Source organism: Poecilia formosa, unplaced genomic scaffold (genome assembly GCF_000485575.1).
Source record: "Poecilia formosa unplaced genomic scaffold, Poecilia_formosa-5.1.2 Scaffold349, whole genome shotgun sequence".
In the NCBI taxonomy this organism is placed as follows: domain Eukaryota; kingdom Metazoa; phylum Chordata; class Actinopteri; order Cyprinodontiformes; family Poeciliidae; genus Poecilia; species Poecilia formosa.
This window is the reverse complement of record NW_006800288.1, coordinates 245,542-268,550: the sequence shown is the minus strand read 5'-3', so window position 1 is coordinate 268,550 and position 23,009 is coordinate 245,542. Positions and strand designations below refer to the sequence as shown.

Genomic DNA, 23,009 nt, shown 5'->3' with positions numbered 1-23,009 from the left:
GAATACGCCCTCCATACAGCTCAGAACAGATCAAGTGCATAAACATTTATCATCAAACTACACTGAGACCTGTAGCCCACATCCCACCAGCTTTTTTTTTGCTGTCTTGACTATGTTATTCTTCTGTCACTGAGCTGTCACCCTGTATTTGTTTTCCTCCCTCCAGGCACACCGCATTTAGTATCAGAGGCTCTACTGTGTATCAGAGACAGCAGCGGACCGCACACTGAGCACAAGCCGCCGACGCTGATTTCATGCTGCTGTTCAGCGGCAATAACTCATACAGGAGGACCACACACTCCCACTCCTACTGCAGATGGAATAAAGTGGTAAAGATAAGAACATGTGGGAGTGGATCACAGAGAGAATATCTCTGCCAGGGCTGAATTAGCAGCAGGTGGTAGCGACGGAGCGGCACCGGTCATCAGCTGCTGCTGTTCTGTATGTACAGGACGTAAATTACAGGATTTCATCCCAGCGGTGTTACATGTAGCTTCTTTGAGAGATCAACAAATTGAGCGAGTACGTTCAAGAGCATGCTGAAAGTCCATAATAGGATGAAACTGTGAATCTCTTTGGTGCTTCAGAAGCGAGAACAAGCAGCCAGCAGTTCGGCTGTGGCGCTGACTCACACGCTCAGGCTGCAGAAAAACCGAACCGCAACCTGAGTCCAAAAGATGACGTGAGGCAAATGTCACCTCTTGAAATGTGAGGCAGGTTTACTTTGGAGTTTTTAGCTTTAAGATACAGTGGCTTGCAAAAGCTGCCCTACTATTTACCTCCTTTAATATTTTGTCATTACTTGAACATTAACTTTAATATATACAGTGAACTTCAGGTATCAAAATCTTTTACCTGCCATTTTTAATAATTCAAACACCAAAAATACCTTAATTTGCATCAACATCATAGCATCTGAGCCCTACTGCTTAAGCCAATATCCATCATATTCCTCATCTCCACTCAAAAGACTCTCTGTAGAAAGAAGAGAGCCTTAGCTGCCATTGCGTTTGATAATTATGTTTTTTATTACCTCTTGGAAAAAAGATTCTAGATCTCCACCCAGTTTTAATCTGGCTAAATAAAGGTTATCATCTTGGGGGTACAAGATAATCAGCGCCAGAGAAGATGACTGACGCTCCTAGATTGGCTGCTATGCAAATGCCAGCCAATAACGTGTCCAGCAGGTATTTTACTTTCTCAAGCTGACATTTTTCTTTTGGATATTTTAGAACATTTTTCATAAATAATTTGGAATTATGTTCCAAAGAAAAGTCTTTGAATAGATGAATCAGAAGATACTGAACTGCACACAGGCGGGTATCCACTGTATTGGGATTTTATGAGATAAACCAACGCAAATTAGGAAATATTTGTGAAAAGGGATTAGATTCTACACAATTTTGAATTCGCTCAAATAAAAACATGTGGCAAACATTTATCAAACACCTTCTTTTCATACCAGCTACATCTCGGTGCAACGCTCGTAAGAATGATTGTTGTTTTGTGATTGCTATTTTTTTTTCTTTGTCTCTGCAATGGTCAATAAGGCTCAATTTGAAAATTTAACTGATATATTCACACCTGATATATTGATCAAGCGTAACCAATTGTGTTTAGATGTCAGCTAATTAGTAAAAAAAGGGCTGATATATGTGTAATTTAATCTTATGGATTAAGATGAATTATGAAGATCTCAGAAGTTTGTTAGAAAGCAAAACTGAAGAAACATCATGAAGACCAAGGAACGCAGCAGACAGGTCTGGGAGAAACGAGCATGATTGACAACGCTAAGCCCCTCCTCCTCGCTCTGATTGGTTGTTTTTGTTCAGATAGCAGTAGGACTACAGGGAAGAGGCAGAGGAGCTCGATTTTTTTTCTCCACAGATTATCTGTCTCATACTGTCAGGATATAATTTGAACAATATCTTTTTATAAAAGTTACCTGCTGCAGCGTTAGGCTCTTTGTTGGAGAACAGCAAGTTTTGCAAAAAGTACTGAAACATTGAACGGTTCAACATGTGCATTCAAAAGGTTAGAGAAGGTCACATTTAGTTGACCTGTAGAGGTTAAAGTTCATTGTAAGTTCTTTGAGAAACTTTACCCAAAAGCTGAGTATCCCATAACTTCTTTGTGAGTCATGCATATTCTGACAGACAGATCTCTTCAAAGTGTATGAACACGTTTCCAGATTCCCATAACTAACTTGATGAAGGCCATGTTCTTACTCATAGGCCCAACAAAAACTAGAATCCTCTTCTAAGCTAATCTCCAGGTTAGAAACTGAGCTAAAACTATGAAGCTGTACAAACCAGAGTCACCTAGCGGCTCTCTGAAGGACAAGGGAGTTTCATCAGATCTGTTTGCCTCATCTCAACTCAGACTGAACAAACAGGAAAGTCTCCAACATGGCGCTGAATATTTTATGCATTAAACAACATGTGACATGAACTGAAATGCTTACAGCTGCAAAGTCATTTCTTCAGCTTTCATAGAATCTGGTAACACACTGTATGTGATGTAGTGCAGGGAGTTCAAAGAGAAAATGTTATTCATATTTGAAAGAAGTTTACTACATTAATATTTTTGTATAATTCCAAAGCACATTACATTAAATGTGCATAAGCAATGGACGTTAAATGACAAAAGGTTATTTATTTATGTGTGCAGCAGCAGAGGTCAGGCCTTTTTCAAGAACTTCAACTTGGAGGCAAATGTACAGATATTTGAGGAACAGGAGGAGGGGCTTAGCACTGTTAATCAAGCTCATGTACTTGCTGCTAAATGTGCTAATAGTGGAGAAACAACTTACTGTGACAGGAAAACTGTTTATCCACAATCATTGGTGGCTATGCTAACTAGCCTTAGCATTCACAACCTGTTCTGCTAGGTGCAGCATAGCAGAGAGCAAAAATGGAGGAAGAGGTGGGGATGAGCTACACCAAATGTAAAGTGCCAAGTGATTGACAGCACTAAGACCCTCCTCCTGGCTCTGATTGGTTGTTTCTAGTTAGCACTGGGAGAAGACAGAGAAGCTTAATTTTTTCACAGATTGTCTCGACATAGTGACAATTTCAATTTCAATAAATATGTAGAGCAAAATTTGTATTTTTTATTTTATAAAAGTTGCATACTGCAGCTTTAAACAAACAAAGCTGCAAAGATGACAGAAGGGAAAATAACCAGCTCCACAGGCAGCAGCATCAGTGACTGCATTTCAGCATCAAAAAGGTAGACTCAGTTCACTAGTGTGGGAGCGTTTGATTGGAAAATCACACCTTGGCCCAGATGAACCTATTTTAAAAAAGGATTTAGAGTCGGAGCTGGCCTTATGGTTGATTCTGTTGGGGTAACAGTGAGTACATGCCAAATGTCACACCAACAACGGTTATACAGAAATCTCAATTTACTCATAGAATTAATGAATGTCTTAGAATTACTACATGATGTTTCAAGTGCATCATTCCTTATGAAAGTCACGATAAAATGAAAGGAAATGTTACTACAAAATTTGGTACCGAAACAGGAGTTACACAGGTCTCGTTTAAAACTTCATGAAGTTACATTAATAAAGTATGAAGCTGAATATTACAAATTAAACTGAATAATTATACAGGAAAGTGTGACCTGGTGCTGATCATTATGTCGTTTCATCTTTTTACACCTTTGCAGTTTTTGTGACTTTTTCTCTGCTGCCACACAGCGTCTCGTACCGAGCAGCAGTTTGTTCCCTCCAGGTGGACAATTTGTTCAGTTTTAGAAACATTGCCAGATGTCTCTTTAAGACTGCTTAGGTCACTGTGTAGCTATGTCATAAGTGTGTACCACTGCTGTCTGTGGAGCGCGTGGAAGATGGACTTTACATCTTCATCTCTCTAACTCAAAGTAATGTGCTTAATAAAAAAGACAAGCACAGAGGAGTACCGTTGTGGTTGTGGGTTTTCACTGAACTGCTGAATATCACTGCCTAATATCTCCTCTCAACCACTAAACACAACCTGCTGTGACAACCGCTGATTTAGGGAATCTGCTGCTTTCCTTTCATACCTGACTGTAAGGAAATCTGGTTATGAGACTCCAGTAAAGGATATCTGCTAGACGCTTGTTTATTTTTGATGGACTCCACCACTGTCCATGCAAGAATAAGATTAAAAAAAATTAAGTTAAATATTATCCAAAAATAGATCAGCATTTTTTAAAAATAATATACAATTGTAAAAACTTATTTACAGTACAAGAACATGCCAACCCACTTTCATTCTCATTAAAGTAGTACTAATAGCAGCATGTAACTTTTATAAGAGATATAAATAAATATATTGCATACCATACCATCACAGCATAGTGACAGTGTTAACAAATATGTAAAACAAAAAACAAACAACAAAAAAAAAACTTTTCTATAGAATCTACATACTGCAGCTCTAAGATGTTAATAGTTTAATTTGGTCCATTATATACAATGTTTACATTTTAAACTGTTATTTATTTATATTTTGCAACAGATACATGCTTTTTGAAAATCCACGACTGATCATTTGAAATAAATTAAATAAATATGCTATCGGTATTGATGAAATGTAATTTTTTTTACATGATCAGGAGGAAAGCAGGGCTCTACTTTCCTCCTATAATACTGTAAATGACAAAAGTCGCTTAGCATAAAAACATCAAACACTCAGGCAGTTCAGGCCTCTCTATTCCAGCTATGAATGATTTGAAAGAGCGAGCATACAGTAGCAGGCGGAATAAAAGAAAGAGAAACTGCACTTCTAAGCAAATAGAAGGCATCCAGAATATTAGTCTGCATCATTGACGTTTTTCAGCTGGAATATGCCTGCTTGTCTGGTTTCAAACATATTAGCTGAATTCTTTATTAAGACTTTCTTTTCTTCATTTGATCAAAAGTCCCAATGACCAAAAAGTTAACTTCAACGTAAAACAGGAAGATTCCCCTTTAAGATGAGGATAGACAGGAAAAATGAATACACTTTATATAACTGTCTTTTGGATAATATGATTCTGTGTCACTTGTTTGTTTTTTTTCTGGGTAAAGCCACAGGGCCAAGCTGTGCTGCATGCTGGGACCTTGTGTGTACAGTTTACCCTCTGAGCAGTGACAACAGACCAGCCGGCTCCAGAGCCAGCGACTACCACAAAGAGCCTGAGCACCACAGGAAGACGCTGCCATCGATCTGTGTAGAGACCTTCATCAAGCTCCCCATAGGACCCTCCAGCAAAGTGAAAATAATCTGCTTGGGACAAGGTGCAGCTGGGGTGAATGCCTCCAATCATTTTTCAAAAGGAATCAGACAGAACATTACATCTTCCTCATTTTCGGAGGAAACACAAGCGCAAGTTTGAGCCGCTTTATGAGAAATTACAGCCTAGAGGTAACCAAAGCACAAAATGTTCATTTACACCACAGATCTGATCTGAAAAGTGGCAACCTGAAAATAAAATTTAAAGAGAGGTAAACCAGTGAGCACTCCATTAATCACAGGAGAAACTGGATAGATGCATAAAGGCAATCTAAAACTGGTTTTGAGGCGAGGACAAGAGGGGAATCTTCACCTAATTTACAAATCTAGTCTTGAAAGTGTTAAGATACTCTATGAAAGCTTTGGTCTACAGCAACTTTATTCAACATGAATATTTAATATCGACCTTAGCAGTACCTAAATGATCTTTGCTTAGTTTGTTTTTTCATTTTTTCAGAAAGATGATAGCAGCTTGTGAGTCTAATCAAGGGTCTACAGACATCTCAAAATATTGAGAAATCAGTCATTCCATTTGATATTTTAATATTCCACAAATGGACAGTTAAAAGAATTGCTGACATACCCACATGTTGCTGTACAATACTTTCTCAATGACAGTAGACAGCAAGATGCTAAAAGTAGTCATCAAAAAACCTAACATATCATAATAGGACCTACAAATGACTTGTTGCTGGAAAGGTAAGACTGCTGTCTTCAATCAGAAAGAGGCTGTAAATGGTAAGTACATGTACAGCACTTTATCAAGTGCAGAGGACCTGAGTTATTCACACAGTGATGGTGGTAAGCTACTGGCAGTAGCTACTGCTGCCCTGGGGTACACCGACAGCGGCAAGGCTGCCATGCAGGCAGGGCGGGTGAAGTGTCTTCCTCAAGGACACAATGACAGAGGCAGACAAAGTGGGAATCAAACCGGCAACACACCGATTGTTGTGGCTGTGCATGTTTAACTTTAAGAGAGGGCATGAGAGTAGGAAATCTGTGTTAGCAAAAAAAAATAAGAGTGTTTTGCCAAAAGGAAACCTAAATAATGTCCGAGGACTACCAGAATAATGAGTCTCCATTATTTAAACACAACAATGGGATTATGGAAACTTGACTCATTCTAAAGTCCAACAAGGACCATCTGAAAAGTTCAGGAGAAAATCAGTTGTAAAGGTAAAAGGTCAAATCTGATGACCAGTGGTCCTCACAGCTCATGTGAAGGTTCTGGAGAGACTGGTCTTAGCCCTTGTTAGGTGACAGGTGTAGTCGCTGCTGGACTTGGACTTCTTGGTCACATCAACTCCAGCACTTTTTTAAATCCAAACAAATAAAAATGTTCACAGAATCACTAAATACGTGTTGGTTTTCTCATCAAACTCCCTGCAAAATGTTAATGACTTCTTTTTTTCAGACCACAGACCAACTGCATGTCTTCAGTCGAGTCTCTTTCCAAATTTAAACACATCTAGCTAATGATGTTGATGCTCTGATGCTGAGGTTCATGTTTACTCGAGCAAAGTGTGGGTAAGGTGCAGTCACAACTTACACTATTTAGCAACTTTGCATCTAACTAGCACAGCATTTTAGCATGTTTGGTAACATGTAATAATCACCAAAAACATAATTTCTTTATTTATTGCTTTTCAACGTGAAATGTTGCCATGGCAACTGATATTAAAAAAACTTCAATGAAATTAAATTATTACTGCCTTTGCTTACATGGTTGTAAGGCTGTAAAAATGGAGGCAACTATCCAAAAATGTCTGTATGATTCTAGTAAGCAGAAAACTGTGACAATAATCTCAAGAGCAAGGACAAATATCAGACAAAGATGAAGGGATGGAAGAGAAGAAGGAGAAAGAGATAATATAATGTTCATAAAAAGAAGATAAGATGAGGCTATTAGAAGATGTTCGAGCATACTAGGAACTTGTTTTCACAAATAAAGGTTGAATAATTCTTAAATAATGAAATGCAGTCTAGACTCATTAACACGCTGAGGAATATAATGTCAACCACAAGTCTCGAATGACACTAGAAAAAAAAGTATAAAGTCCATCATTTTCCAGTCAGCTGTTCCCCGAATATACTTGTTGCTTGTCTGCATGCACAGTGAAAAGGCCGTTATCATCCCTGTGTTCAATAGTTGTCCCCTGCTTGCTGCTGAAAACAGGAAGATCACGCTGTTTCACAGCAAAACAAACACACCCACATGGGGTGAGGTGCAAGGTAACCTGTGACATTGTCTTCTGTGAAAGTTTATATTGTAAAAGCAACCATAAAGACAAAAATAATATACTACTGATAGTTTCCTGGTGTGTCTGGGGCTCATAATAATAGTTTAAAGGGGATGTGTTATACAAAATCAACTATTTTGAGCTTTATATCATGCTATAATGTCACTCCCTTATCAAAAACATACCTGGAGTTTTTGACTATTTTATGCATGTTTGAGGAGTCCTTAAATATCTTGTGGCAACCATTCAAGGATGCCTAAACACTTGCTCTCACAAAGTTCTGCCTATTTCTACAAAGCTCCTCCCCCGAGCTGCAGCCTCCAGCTGAACTTCTGCCTCACAGAGCGCCCTCCCCCCCAACTCAGCTCCTACAGACTAGCCAGCAGCAATTAGCAATTACCTGCTGGAATTGCACGTCTGCTCAGTTCGTTAAACAAACTCCTTGTCACTCTAACACTCCTGCAAACAGTTGTAAACAGCATGAGAAGAATTGTCGTAATGACGTGTCAGAAAAAAGAGACTCCTAATTTTATGGTGTCAAACAATGAAGTCAAAATTCTTTTAAATTATGTTTGATATATGTAGCAATTTTATAACAACTTAAAGTAAAATTGTTACTTGATTGTGGTGTAAAATGGCACTATGTACCTGGAATATACATGATACTGCCCCTTTAAACTTAAACACTGGCAAAATATTATTTCAGTAATATCCCTCATGTCATTCATGAGGCATCTTAAAAAAAAACTAACCATGAAACAGTTGTTTTTGGCACCCAGAGATCCATTTTACAAAAGAACAAAACAAAAAAAGCTTTGCAATATTTAGCAGCCTGCAGTGGCTCACTTCCAGACCGCAGTGATTTTGGTCATATTAGTGTCATTTGCTTTGCTTGATAATCACAAATGTCTTCCCTGATCAGAAGATTGCACATTTACAAAAGGTTTCTTCATTGAAAGCACCTTAAATAAGACCAAAAAACCATAACATGAGCCACTAATCATTCCATTTACAGGTCTTCTGCCACTCAAGGCCGCTCTGTATGAGAAAATCACCAGCATTCCAAACACGCTCAGTCTTTTTGTCCGCAGCAAATTGATGTGAACTTCTGTGTCCGTGATATCTTAGAGATTTGTATAATCCATACTAAGTGATGGGAATGAGCAGGCGTATTGACCCCTTGCCTGGATGTGCTTTCTGATGATCAAATGAGAGCGTGAACAAATCAAAGCAGCACAGTTGGAGGGAGTGAATGAGCGCCGCAGCCCTCCAGGAAAAATCAAAGGGGGATAATGTCCGTAACGGTGGCGATATTGTACTTCTAGCTCTGCGATCAGTCACCGTCAGGATTCAGCACAGATGGACAGCAGACTGTGTGTGCTCCTCTTTGCTCACTCAACTTATGTTCAAATATACCAGCCTGGGAAAAACCACCGTCCACAACTTGCCTGACAAACCTGGTCAGGAATCGTGCGTTTCTGATCCAATGAGAAAAGATCAACTGAACGGAGGAAAAATGAAGGTTTCTGAAGTCGCTTGCATGTCAATTTATGCAGTTGAATCGCCTAGAATCTGAATCTAGGCGATTCAGATTTGATGGATACCCAAAATGCTTCTATTTTTTTTCCTCTTATTTCAAAAGAGATCTATAGAAATAGTTCACACAGAAACATTTTACATACAAGAACTTCCAGGTTCCAGGTCCTTTTGAGCCTGGAATCAAAAATAATCTCTAATTCCTTACATGTGGCTCCATCAAGGCTAGAAAATAACTAGTATGCAGGGTTTACCCCAGAAGACTTGTTGAGCCTGGTTGGTAGTGGTGCTAGAGCAGTTATCCAACAAAACCACCGTGTTTGTATGTTAAAAAACATTAAAGTCGATGGGAAATTTAAAATATTACCATGTAATTATGTTATTGGAAGACATTATTGGCAATACCTGAACACCAAATATAAAGCCTTAGAAAAGGCAAATGTATATATATATAAAAAAAACAATTAAAATAAATATAGATGTTCTGCACTAGTTGTGTCGTCCTAATTAAAATGTCAAACCTTTTCTATTTTTTATCAGTGACTGAAGCTTTAAGACCGGTAAACACAGGAAGTGGTTACAGGGTTCCGGTGAATAAATAAAAAAAGACACATGACCTCAGTGTTCACATATTGACCGTATGTTGCTACTTTCAACAGTTTCACCAAAGAGACTCGTCAACCCGTCTTTGCTGTCACTGTTACTGATGAGAAAATAAAGCCCTGTAATAAATAAACAAGCAATGCTTAGCCTGGTGGGGCACAAGCAAAGCCTGGTGGCCCACCAGGCTTATGATAAACTGTGGAAAACTCTGCTATGAGTGGTGGTCCAACCCAGGTTTGGACCAACTGACTTGTTTTTTTTCCTGTTGTGGTTCTGGTTCTGAATGCTGACAGGTCTAGGTGATTCAGATTCCTCATATTCATCCACACAGTTGGTAGAATTTTTTGTCCATTTTTGTACAGTTTGTTTATTTCATTTGATTAATCATTACTGAGTAGATCTGAGTTTGGCTAAAAATACTTTTAAATCTTGACTTTATTGGTACTTGTAAGCTTTAGTTGAAAGGCAAATTTTAGCATAAATTCTAAATGAATTATTTTGAATAAACACATTTCTTTTATATACACATTAATTATTGATAGATTTGGAGACTTTCCTGCTTATCCTTGCAGGACTGCAGGGGGATGGCGTCTCTCCACATATATTTGTTACACTTTTTGGCAAATTATCTAAAGGGGATAGTTTTCCCCACCTGTCTACTTTTTAACATGTACATGTTAAAAACACATACATGTGAATACACAATACATGTGAATTCCTCTTCTCTTACTGCCTCATGAGCTGGATTCAGGCTGGGCATGGACACCTGCAGAAAGAGCTGAACTGGATGTGATAGTCACTCACTCTGCAGTGTTATGGAAACTGGTGCTGGCACAAAAGCTGCAACAAAGGCTCAACAGCTGACTCATCCTCACAAAGCGCTTTTAGTAGAGAGGACGGGTGATGAATTCATCTGTGAGAGCATCATTCTCTTGAAGAGCACTGCATAATTAAAGCAATAAGTAATAGTACTCTAACATAATCATGCTCCGTTTGAAAGCAAAGGTTTAGCCTCCTGGATTTTCAAAGTTTACCCAAGATTACACTGCCTCACGCAGCATGTATTTTTTTGTTGTTTTTTTGTTTTTGTTTTTTATGACTTAAGAGTGAAAAAACTTATTCACAACTGATTTTAGTTGCATTTCTAAATTAATGGAATGCCACAATTGAGTAATTGTGTTTTTTTTCCGACAAACTAAATATTGACAAAGTTTTGTACAGATTTGTTGTGGAAACAGAGCTAATAATGTAAGCTAAACAGTTTTGGTTTATTTTTGTTTTTTTTCCCCTTAATATTAGTGTGACCCAGTGGAATAGAGGAGGTATATTGCCCAAAACAAAAATTGTTTGTCTTCCTGATAACATAAGTCTTAAAAATCTCTTATTTTTTCACAAACAATATAAACATCTCTGGTCCAAATTCCTTAAAACAGCGAAGTGACTATTTAACTTGGTGTCAAATAGCACTTTGAATCCAAAACAAGCTTAATCTTCAGTCAGTAGTAACCAATGCACAAATTTTCTTAAGTGCAAATAGCAAAAATAATAATAATCTGGGCCTCAATTGATAGTACTCTGCCCAGAATGTCCCCTAGCTGCTATGCTAATGTACAAGCTAACATTAGCATAGCAGCACAGTTAATTGATACAAAAAAATAGCTTAAAAAGGAACAGCATTAGAATCATATTTTTTCTAGGCAGATTATGCTAACAAATGTAGAAAAAACAAAGCTGAATCTGAATCTCCATTCCCTGATTCCATACAAGCTATTGTTAGCTCTACAACCAATATTCACATGTTTTAGCATTTCAGCCACACATGAACAACTAAAATCCACGAGTACTTGAGACTCCTTCTAAGACTGATGACAACTGCCTATTTAAACAGGACAAACACTAAGCATACCTTGATATGTATTAGCAGACACAGTGTAAACTGTCCAGCACAGAAACTAATGTTGGCCATCTTTCTTACCTCCGCTCTTGGAGGTACAGCCAATCAGCGCCATGGAAAATAAATGCCGCTCCTGGATTGGCTGCTTAGTTATTTCAACTTACTGAGTTGAATTTTCTTTAGAATATTTTAGACATTTTATATAAAACATTCATAAGTAGGCAGATTTTCTACAAATAAATGTATGTTGCTGTGAACACTGAAGCACAAGTAGCAAATTATAACTTTGTCCTCCTGAACCTTGGTGAGTTTGACTGGCCTTTAAATCTTGTTCCATTACACAAAGAAAAATTAAATGGTTTTACTTGTGGAGCATCTTACTAGAAAAAGCTGCAAGTTACTTTTTAGAAATATCACACGTGCTGGTTTTCAGTCGGTCATATACTGAGCTCAACATATCTGCGGTATATCCACATGTTGATATTTCCAGACATTTAGCAGGGATGACTTTCACCTTTTAAGCTGTCTTTAGTCTCCCAGCAACACGGCTTAGTGGGACGAGAGAGGCAGGGGTGTGTATACATACACACACGCACGCACGCACGCACCCACACACGCGCTCACACACACACATGCACCACAGAGCACCGGGGTTGCTTTTCTCCCTCTGAGCGTCGCATTCAGCGAGAACACTGCATGCTTTCATCACTAAGTGTCGCACATTTGGCGTAGTTAATCATGAGGAATAAACAGCGTTGACCCGCAGGTCGGTCTAAATAAGGAGGACCCTGACGGCCGGATCGTCGCAGTTCCTGAAAACATTTCACATCATTTAGTTTTGTCTCCATCCAGGATGACAACATGCGTTCATCGGGTCCGTCCTCCATCTGTACATGACAGATGTTTTAATTCCTCGGTAAATGTGAAGCTTCAGTCGTGCGGTTTATTAACGAGTTGGCTTTTTCTTACTCTGCGGGAAAACACCACGACAGTAACGACTGCTTCAAATACTGTTATTACGGCCGTTGAATCACTGAGGATCTCCATTAGTGTCTCAGAAACCTGTTGACGCTGCGCTCACTCACTCTACATCCATCACAACCTGAACTATTGATTTCAGTCATCCGATCAGACCTACTGAGGTGCCACGCAAATTAATCCATTCCTGTTTAACTTTTTCACATTTAAACATGTTACAACCACAACCTTCAGTGTGTTCAAGTCAGATTTTATATAAGAGGCCAACACAAAGTAGTGCATAATGGCAACATGCCACATAAGTGCTCTTGGAAAGCATTATGACGTAAAAAATAATGCTTATATCATCTACAGAGACCTTTAGCATGGTAGCATGCCAGGCTAATACTATAGTATCACATGGACTTGTACATGTACAGTTAAGGTCAAAATTGTTTCAAAAATTTCCTAAGTGCTGTTAAACCAATCAATTATTTTTTTAATGACAGCTTTTTCAAACATCCTAGATTTATTTTTGGACGCTCACATTAATGTGGTTTTGCACACAGAAGCCAAATTATGAGTAAAGGTAAACTTTTAGCCATCATCTGCTGCGTAATTAATTCAGCTAAAATGATTTGACCTTGGAGGGACTGATGAAGTATTGATATTTTATTTCCAAATAATCAGTATTTATGCAGATAAATAAAAGAACAAAATGGTAAAGTGCTGAATTGGAAAGAGTAACAACTCAAATTTTTGTTTAGTCAGCTCTAACAGATACAGGCTTCGATTGTAGCTCTGGCCTCATGTTGAGGGTTGATGTTCGTCTGGAACATGAATACAGTATGCAAGCAACTTGGAGTTAAGAGCCACGTCCAGGCACACATAGAGACGCCAGAGCTGGAATTGAACCTACAACCTCCCACACATCTTAGTTGCATGTTTCCCACTGAAAATGTTTAACAAATTTTTATAATTGCTTTCCACCAAATCTCTATGACCGCAGCGCATTCGGAATGATAAACCTCGACAACTTTGTTGGCAGTTCAGTTCTTCCAGGTAAATACACAACCATGTACGCACACACATACACATGCACGCACACACGCATACTTAGGGAGAATTTAAAGAGACTAATTAACCTAATGAAGCCGGTGTACCCGGACTGACCCATGAGGAGAACATACAAACTCAACGCAGGAAGGCCCCAGGCTGGGATTCTAACTGAGGATCTTCCAGCTGCAAGGGAACACTAGCTGTGTTTCCATTGAACATATAATTGTATAAATTGGAATTACGAAAATAAAACCCCTTGGAAAAAATGGCAAACTCAAAAAAGCTCAAACTTTTTAAATAAAAGGTTTTTGCGCTATGAAGAAGTGTTTTTTTGGCCACGTCAAAATTTGTATATTTCACAAAACTGCATTGGAAAAACTTTTTTGTGCCAAACAAGTCATGTGATCAACAACCGGATGTTACTACTGGTGGGAACGAAGAAGACGACGACAGGAAGCAGTAGGAGGAGCATGTTCTTTTAAAGAAAATGAAAGAACATATTCATGTGTTCTTATTTAATGGAAACACAGCCTTGCCAAAATTGTGTCATTTTCAACATAAATGGAATCTAGATAAAATTTTGCACGCATTTGTAACTGAAGCACAGCTACTTATCTCTGTGCTTCCAGGTTAACCTGCCATTGTCTGCAGTCATTCATTCTGATGAAGCAAACAGGATGTAACACACTTATTCTGATTTGAGTCTGTGGAGTACTCTTGTGAAATTTCCACATAAATATTCTACTAATCCCTCGTATTCAGCAACCTGTTGGACCTTTAATTTGTCCCCCATTAGTAGGTTATGTAACTATACTGAGGGAACAGACTGATTATGGCGAATACTGAACAGCGAATTAATTAAAAAAAAAAAAAGAAAAAAAAAAGGCCCTCGAGGTTTTTATTAGCAATCTTATGACAGATGCAGATACAGGAGAGCTCAAACTGGGAGTCAGCATGCCGCTCAGCATGCCTGCTTCTTTATCTGTGCCTCCAAGCCTCATTTCACACTTTCACACTGATCACAAAATAATGATTGGGAAATCTTCTGATCGAGAAAAAGGGGACAAATCTGCTTTCCACATAATGGTAATACATCCATCTCCCATTTCAAATAGACACTGTGTTTGAGATGGACCCTCTATTCCACAGGGATTTTTTAAAATAAATGCTTCACTCCTTAGAGAACAAAAGCTGTAGCTTCAGTTACTGTTTCCATTAAAAATATGTGCAAAACTTTGTCAATATTCCACTAATGTAAAAAAAACAACAAAAAAAAACAAAACAATTTTCCAAATGTGTTGTTTCCATTAAACTCAATTAAAATCCAACGTGAAAAAAGTTTGTTCAGGAGATACGTCATTTAAAAAAAACATGCTGCTCTGTCATCTTCGTACCACTTCCTGTTAGTCGTCTTCGTTATTTCTTCCAGTAGTAACATCCAGTTGTTGATGTGAAAAAATGTTTCCATTTTAGTTTTGCAAAATGGTAAATGGACTGAACTTATAAAGCGCTTTACACTAGTGTCACATTCACCCATACCAATATGCAGAATGAATATCAGCAGGATGAAGTGTGGCAGGAGGAAGCTGGAATTGAACCTACAACCTTCTGATGACAAGATGACTACTCTACCTACAGAGCCACAGTTGCACACAGGCACATTGAAATACATTAATCTTGATCTGACTGAAAAACTACAAAATCCTCACTAAATCTGAAAAAACATGAGCCTTTTTCTAAATTGCTACATTTCCATTAATGGAATTTATTTTCAGAATTCCAAATTGCACAATTATATCATCAATGGAAACGCAGCTAGTGTGAAAGTGGCTCTAGCTTCCTCTGTACCGGTGGGGTTCTGCTCCTGACCTCTTTGACTTCACTCTTATGTTTTGTTTTTTTTGTCACACAGCAGCTTGTTCATAAACATTATTCCAGGAAATGTCCGCATGTGCCCTCAGCTAGACACTTCCCAAAATATGAATATTACAACAAGTTTTACCTAGAAACAACAGAGGATCCGCCTTCACTGTGCCGAACGGTTGTCCCCGTCAAGTGTTGCCTGGTGAACGGGGAGGACAGGCCGCGGCGCCACTTCCTGTTTCCTTCTGCACCCACTCCCCTCTCTAAAGGCTGATACTTCTTATGTCCTGTTAAACGTCTCCAGCTGGATTTTATTTCCTTATTATCAGCTCAGACAATCAGAATTAGGTCCCTTCACTTTAAGAAAACAACAAGTTGATGACCAAGAAAGAAAAAGATAAAAACTTTTATCCATCAAAGAAAAAAATGATGTCACAAGGCATCATACAGGAGTGAACAAAAAGAGGTTTTCTAGGCGTAACACGATCAATGCTCCAAGTGAAGCAGCTTTCATTTACAACCCGCTCACACCACTTGTTTGTGGCGGGGAACAACGAAGCGTGAACACGCTCCACCGGCTGTGAAAAAGCAAACAGGTCAGGTTTCAGATGCTGAGCTCTACTCAGCCTGCCTGGAGCCAGGGCCGCTACCAGGAAGCTTTCAAAGGGGCCACCCTGGTGGGGGTCACTCACAGAAAACAAAAAGAAAAAAAAAGAAGAATTATTTTAAAGAGGCAGTATTATGTATTTTCCAGCCATGATATGCCATTTTGTAGCACAATCAAATAGCTATGTTAACTCATTGCATATCAAACATGACTTCATAAATTTGACTTTGTAATTTAATTCCTTGAAATTGGGCTGCTGTCTTTTTAAAAACTGTTGGTCTTTCTGAAACTCCGCCTTCAGGAAGTCATCACAACATGTCTCCTCGATTAACTCTTTAACAACGTTTTTACCAGCGATTCACTGAGAAGTAGCTCATACAACGAGCTTAGCAGATGTGCAGTTCCACCAGGCGTTTGCTAATTGCTGCTGGTTAGACTGAAGGAGCTGAGTGGGGGAGTCGTGAGGGAGTGCTGCTTTCAGAGGCGGAAGTTCCCGCGGAAACTGCAACTCAGAGAAGGAGCTGGGCATGCAGGCAGCTCTAGCTCCACCAGGAGTTATGCACAGCTGAATGGTTGCCATGGGAGATTAAAGTATTTCTCAAACATGCATGAACGAATCAAGACAAGGCCTGCATTTGTCATGCGCTTTAACAAGTCAGAGAACTCCAAAGCACTTGAAACTACAATCAGTCATTTACCTAGTGCTGGTTCGATGAGTCAAAAATTGTATTGATTCCAATTCGATCTGAGTTATAGTACAACGGAATCAGAGTAGAACCGCTAGGTAAGAGCGGACATCTTGCCATGGCTAAGAGAAGAGAGCACAGGGCAGACGCAAAAAATGTAGAATCACTGGTTCAGAAGTTCTTTCTGGTGGGTGATATTTCAAAAAAAAAAAAAAAAAAGTAATTACAATATATTTTTATAAATACCTCAATAACGATAACATAGATGACATCCCACTTTTAAAAACAACTTGGCTAAACAAATATGTAACTTCGAAACAGAGTTGTTGTTTTCACTAGAAAACAAAATATAATCATCAAATATAAATTCATACAAAATGTCAGTGCCTCAAAGACGACATAAAATAAATAAATGTGACCAACAAAAACAGTTTATTAAGATTAAATTTAAAATATTTAATGCCCTAAAATGAAGCAGACTGCAGTGGTTCAACAGAATATTAGCTTTACAAGATGTTAAAAATGTTTGACCCTCATTTTTTTTTAACTTAAACATTAATAAAAAAAATGTATGTTTTTTTTTTTTTTTCATTCATTCATAATGGCCAACAGTGAAAATTATAAGCACGTTTGCTAAAGACTAGCCACTTCTGCTAGTCTTTAACTAAAGACTAGCAGAAGTGGCTAACTACAGTTAGCTAGCTAGCTTCCTCTGATTAGCCGTCGTTTCCCTGCACCTCCAATAAACCGGGTGCAGACATAACAGACTGAAATGTTTCCTCCTGTTTCATAAACCTGAACTCTGCGGTAAGCTTCGGGTTATTTACTTACTTTTGTTGAAGACATCTGTGTTTCAGAAAGTTTTTATTCTTTCGCAAAGACTGACCTGTTCTTTCTGTTTGTGACGAAAGGAGAGCAGCAGCCAGGTAATAGCGGGTTCAGGAGCTACAGCAGTCAAAACACTTCTGCATATTCTTTCCTTCTCACAAGATATCAGCCAACTCTGAAATTCAGTCCAGACAGTAGAACAGCCCACCAGCTTCTTCTCTGTTTTAATGGCGGTTGGTAAACAATAGGAACATTACCACAGCGTCTCGCGCTGCGCAGGTCAGGCTTAGTTAAATGACGTCATCATATGACATAGCGATATAAATTTTTTCACTGGCGTCAAAAAAATCCACCGGTGTTATGGCACACCCCAATATCTGGGATAAAAACAAAATAAAATAAATTCAGTTAATGCCAGGAGTGACTTTGATTTTGTGCTCATCTAGATTAAAAAAGTAAGGTGTGACTTGAGTCTACAGGTGTATCTGCCCCTAGCCCTTTCTAGAGCACTTCCATCAAACTCTATTTGGTTTCAGAAGGTATGACCGCGTAATCAAAGACTGATGAGGACCAAAGAAGTGAATTATGGTCCGCCTAAAAACCTAGGGTTCGGTTCAGTGGAAGTGAATTATGATGTGGTTTAAATGCATATGTGAATGCAAGGAAAGCAGGAAGCGGACTGGTCCGCAGGGCACGATGGGTAAATACAACCCAAACCAATGCGAGAGCAAAGACAAAAGAGGAATCCTACAACTGCTAAAATCTGACGCCACTTCATTATTGTTTACAGTTCATAGAGACGGAAGCTTAGTGTGTTCTTCAGCGCCACCACAGGTGAGGAGGGGAACAGGTTTTTTAAGGTTTTGGTTTATTTGATAGTTCAGTGTGAAAGAGAATCGCAGCAGCTGAAAATGCAACAAAGGCTGAAATTTTCCCACGTTCAGGTGTGAAAACTCTCTGAGGTTGCAGACTTCCATCTCTGACAGATCATAAATTAATAATCTGTGTTAACAAACAAATAAATTAATAAATAACTGTTGCACATCACTGAAGCTTGTTCCATCCTTTCTTAAATTCACATTAAAATAATAAACTACACACGTGACTATCTGTCTAGTCAGAAGGGAACCAGTGAGGGGACCCAGCAAATTAAGAAGCAATTACATCAACCCCATCCACCCCCCCTTGGTGACGCCACTGCCTGCTGCCTGCAGGCTGAATTCAGAGGAGCTGTCCGTTCAGCACCACCTCATCCCGACGGGCTGGATGGAAGGAAAAACAAAAAGTTAAGATTCTGCGGTGAAGTCAACGGATCTCTCGGTCCTCTGCTTTAAATGTTCCACCGCAAGTACGCCCGCAAACGTTGCCCGATGCGTTCAAATCTGAGACGGTTGGCTGCAACATGTTGCTCGCAAAAAAAAACTTGATGCAAAGATTTGTTGCCTGGGTTCTCTGTGATGTGACGTTAAGTCCTGCAGCTTCGATTTAGTTTCATGCAAAGTCCACTGAGCAGCTGTGATAATATTACACACACACACACACACACACACACACACACACGCACACACACACACACACCTACACCCCCCTACACACACACATAACATACACACTCTCAGACTTACCTATGGTGGTTATGACCGTGATGGCAAAGTAAAAAGAGCCCGCAAATTTCCACTGCACCCCGGCCCGGTGCGGCTCGGCCTCCATGATGATGCTCTCCAGCTTGCGGTAATCGTCCTCGCTGATGTTGTACTTCCCCTGCAGCCGCTTCTCCTCGGCCTCCAGCTGCTCCTTCTCGCGCATCTCGAACTCGGACTCCAGGGCGTCGAACACGGCGGCCCCCACCAGCAGGTACGTGAACGTGCAGACGATGAGCGACAGGGTCCGCACGTTTTGCCGCTTCATGGCCGACTGGAAGCGGCGGCCGAGGGTCTCATGTCCCCTCGGGTGACCCGGGAAGGCGCAGCAGGCGTAGGGGAAGCCGCGTGGGCAGCGCCCGGAGGCGGGGGCGCCGTGGGGACGGGGGGCGCCGAAGTCCCCCGCCTTGTAGTGGTCCCGGTGGCAGAGCCCCTGATCCTGCTCCTGGTTCGCGGAGAGACACAACAGACTGCTGGATCGCCTGGACCAAGAGCCCTGTAGACGAGAGACCCTGCGCAAGACCTGCCCGAACCAAGTCCTCCCGGTGCGCAGTGCCATCAACAAGCTGCTTTTTCGGATCGCCTGTTGGTCGCTCTGTCCTCCCGCAACAAGCTGTGTGGATCCTTAAAAACGTCTCCAACTAAAAAAAAAAAAAAGAAAGAAAGAAAAAAAATAAAAACAAACAAAACAAAGCAGCGTTGATATTTGTTCCTATTTCCTTCTGTTTTTTCCGTGTCTCCTCGCTTACTTTGTCTGTGATTTGAATAAAAATGTCGTAAAACTTGGCATTTCCCCCCCTCCTGGCTTTAAGTTCTTTTTTCTTCTTTACCCTGAACACAACCTGTCCCCCCTAACCATTCTCCCTGCTGCTGAGCGGGGGAATCAGTTTACTCTGCATGAAATCTGCGAATCTTCCCCGCTTCCAGAGAGCATCCTCATTCCAAATGTGCTGACTCTTCCAAACGACGCGAGTCGCTCTCAGAGTGGAGGAGAGAGCAGCAAGTGGGAGAAAATGTTAAAATGTAGATATTCATTGGGTGGGGGGTGAGCTGGGGGGGATGAAACGTACAGCTTAGTTTATTGCGATTTTTTAACCAGATACTTTTGTTGTAGAAGAGGAGGAGGAGAGAGAAAAACCCGAACTGAACAACAGGTTCCGCGCTGACAGGCTTCCTCGGATTTCGAGGTGTTGAGTTTCAGGACGTGCTCAGGCCGGAATTGAAGAGAAAAGTACTTTCCAGGTTCGGGAAAGAAGCGGGACGGATGAGGAGTGCGCGTTCGGCTCCCGCAGTGCCACTCATCCTCTGTTGCGCACATCCACAAGCTCCCGATGCCCGGACTTTAAGCTGAGCGCCTCGGCGAGTGTTCAAGGGAAGGGGGGGAAAAAACACGCAAACACAACAAACAAAAAAGGAAAGAAAATAAATAAATAAAAAAATGGCTTTAGTTATCCTGACGCGTCACGAGCTGCTCACATTTTCACGCTCAGAGCTCCACATTTGAACGTCTCCATCTGATCGGCTCTGATCGGTGGGCGTCGCTCCTCCCGTCTGTGTTTCTGTTTCGAGTGTCACGATTCACTTCAGGTCTGAGCAGCTCAGGCTTCCTTTCTTTTCTTTTTTCTGATTTAATTTTCTTCTTTCCCCAGTGGATGCGCGTGACCCCTCCCACTGTGGCCGCAGCTTCCCGTCGCGTGCAGGGAGAGGGGTCCACTTGGGTTTAATTGGTCGCGTGTTGTGATTCCGCAGGTGAAGATCATGAAGGCGCGCGCGCAGCCAGGGCGCTGTCCGCGGTGCTCAACAGACAGCAGCTCGGTGCTGTTTGGATCATTCACATTAAACTTGACTGTATTTTTTATTATTATTATTAAATCTAAAGGATTTTCTGGAATTTATAGTTTTTAAGTTTCTCAGAAGTGAAAACTTACAGATGATGAAACTTGCATTGAACATTTTAAGTTTTCAAGTTTCAAAGACTGTCAGATATTACTGGGTAATTTTATTTACCTTCATTGAACACATGGAATGTTTTCTCTGAATTTGAAGGTAATCTTCCCAGAAGTTACAGACTGATCGTTCAGGAGACTTTCTGGACCTTACAAATTGATTTATCCAAAATCTAATCAGATTTTACAGGGAACTGTTTTTTTTATTATTATTTATTTTATTTTCATGGAACTAAAGAGGGATACTTTCACAAAATTGGATATTATTATCTTGGAATGTACCGCTTGTTGTCCCTGAAGTTTCAGAAAGATTTTCTAAAACGTTCTCTTATTTTCCAAGATCTGACCAGAATAGTTTCACTAGAACTTACAGGCTGCTTTTCCAAATATCCTCCAACTTCATATGTTCTTCAGGATATTTTTTCAGAGATTTTCCTAAAATAAAATACAGAATAGTTTCTCACATTATATCTTTAAACTCTCCTCAAAGATCTGTTTTCCTGAACTAACTCTCTGGAACTTCATTAAAACTGAATTTTTTGTCCAGAAATATAATTGTTCCTTTCTCTGAACTGACACGGTACTTTTGATGAACTTCTAGATTAGATTTATTTATTCCCTTTATAGAACATGCAAACTACTTTGGCAGAAGTAGTCTGTATGAGGATTAAAACTTATGTCACCAGGATTCTTTTCTGGGCCTTTCTTGAGTATTTTCCAACAATTTTGCTGGAAATAACAGAAATTTTCTAGAACTTATTGGATGCTTAAAAACAACCACATGTACACTGTGGTCCGCATTTCGTTTTGCAGGAAACAATCGTTCCTACGATGCACAAGCCAGGATGAGTTCTTTTTTGGAACTTTCCTGTAACTTACAAATTACTTTATCTGAACTTAGATGACATTCATAAAGTATTTTTATGGAACTTATAGTTGTATTTCCCAAACATTTTCTCCAATTGACCCGGTTTGTAACAGTTGGACGTATCTAAACCTGAGCTTTGTGTTCGCAGAGCTCAGTTAAACTTCACTGACTCAACCTTTGTAAAGCCTGAAGGATTTCCTGTGCCAGGATCTAATCCTCCACTTATGAATTCACTTCTTTCCTCAACACAAACATGGTGCCTGATGATTTTGAATCTTACAAGTTCTTTGATTTTCTGAGATTTTCATAGAGTTTACAAATTGTTTCCCCAAAAGTTACAAGTTACTCTTCCTAGAAACTACATCCAGGGTCCTGTTCACTAGTTTTCTGGGTCATTTTCTGAGTCTTTCCTGGAATGTTGCTGTAAACTCCAGGTTGCTTCCCTGATTATTGATGGATGCTTTTTGGAAACTCTCTTGGAATAGAGAGGAACTTTCAATCAATCAATCAATCAATCAATCAATCAATCAATCAATCAATCAATCAATCAATCAATCAATCAATCAATCAATCAATCAAAATTATAAAGCACCCTTCATAATAAAAGTAGCTCAAGGTGCTTTCAGAATATTTTCATAGATTTTATCAACTTACGGGAACTTAAATCTCACATGTTGCTTTTCACTAAACTTTCTAATACTTTCTTGTAACTTACATGTTTGTTTATGGACTTTGCTGTGTAGTTTTAGTGCTCTTTCAGAAATCTTCTACTATTTTTCTTGGAATATGCAAAACACTTTTCGTTATCATTTCTGGTACTTAAAGTGTATTTTTACAAATTAAAACATTACTTTCTGCTTCTTGCAGAATTAAAGGGATCCCCAGAACATTAAGGTATTTTAACTTACAAAATATGAATGGAATTGGACAATATAACTGTGACTCTAAGGGTGGAAAATGTTTAGAAGTGATCTCATCACCAACCTGGAACATTAATGATGATATTAATGTTCATGAACAT

General features: G+C 39.6%; 1 protein-coding gene across 1 annotated transcript in view; it reads right to left on the bottom strand.

Annotated features, from left to right (window-relative positions):
- kcnk9 (potassium channel, subfamily K, member 9) overlaps window positions 1-20,924 on the bottom strand; it is a 42,953-nt gene extending 22,029 nt beyond the window's left edge. The window contains exon 1 of the mRNA XM_007574316.2: window positions 19,160-20,924. Coding sequence (XP_007574378.2) covers window positions 19,160-19,733 — 574 coding nt within the window. The 5' untranslated portion in view covers window positions 19,734-20,924. The remainder of the gene's footprint in view (window positions 1-19,159) is intronic.
- Window positions 20,925-23,009: the final 2,085 nt, after the last annotated feature.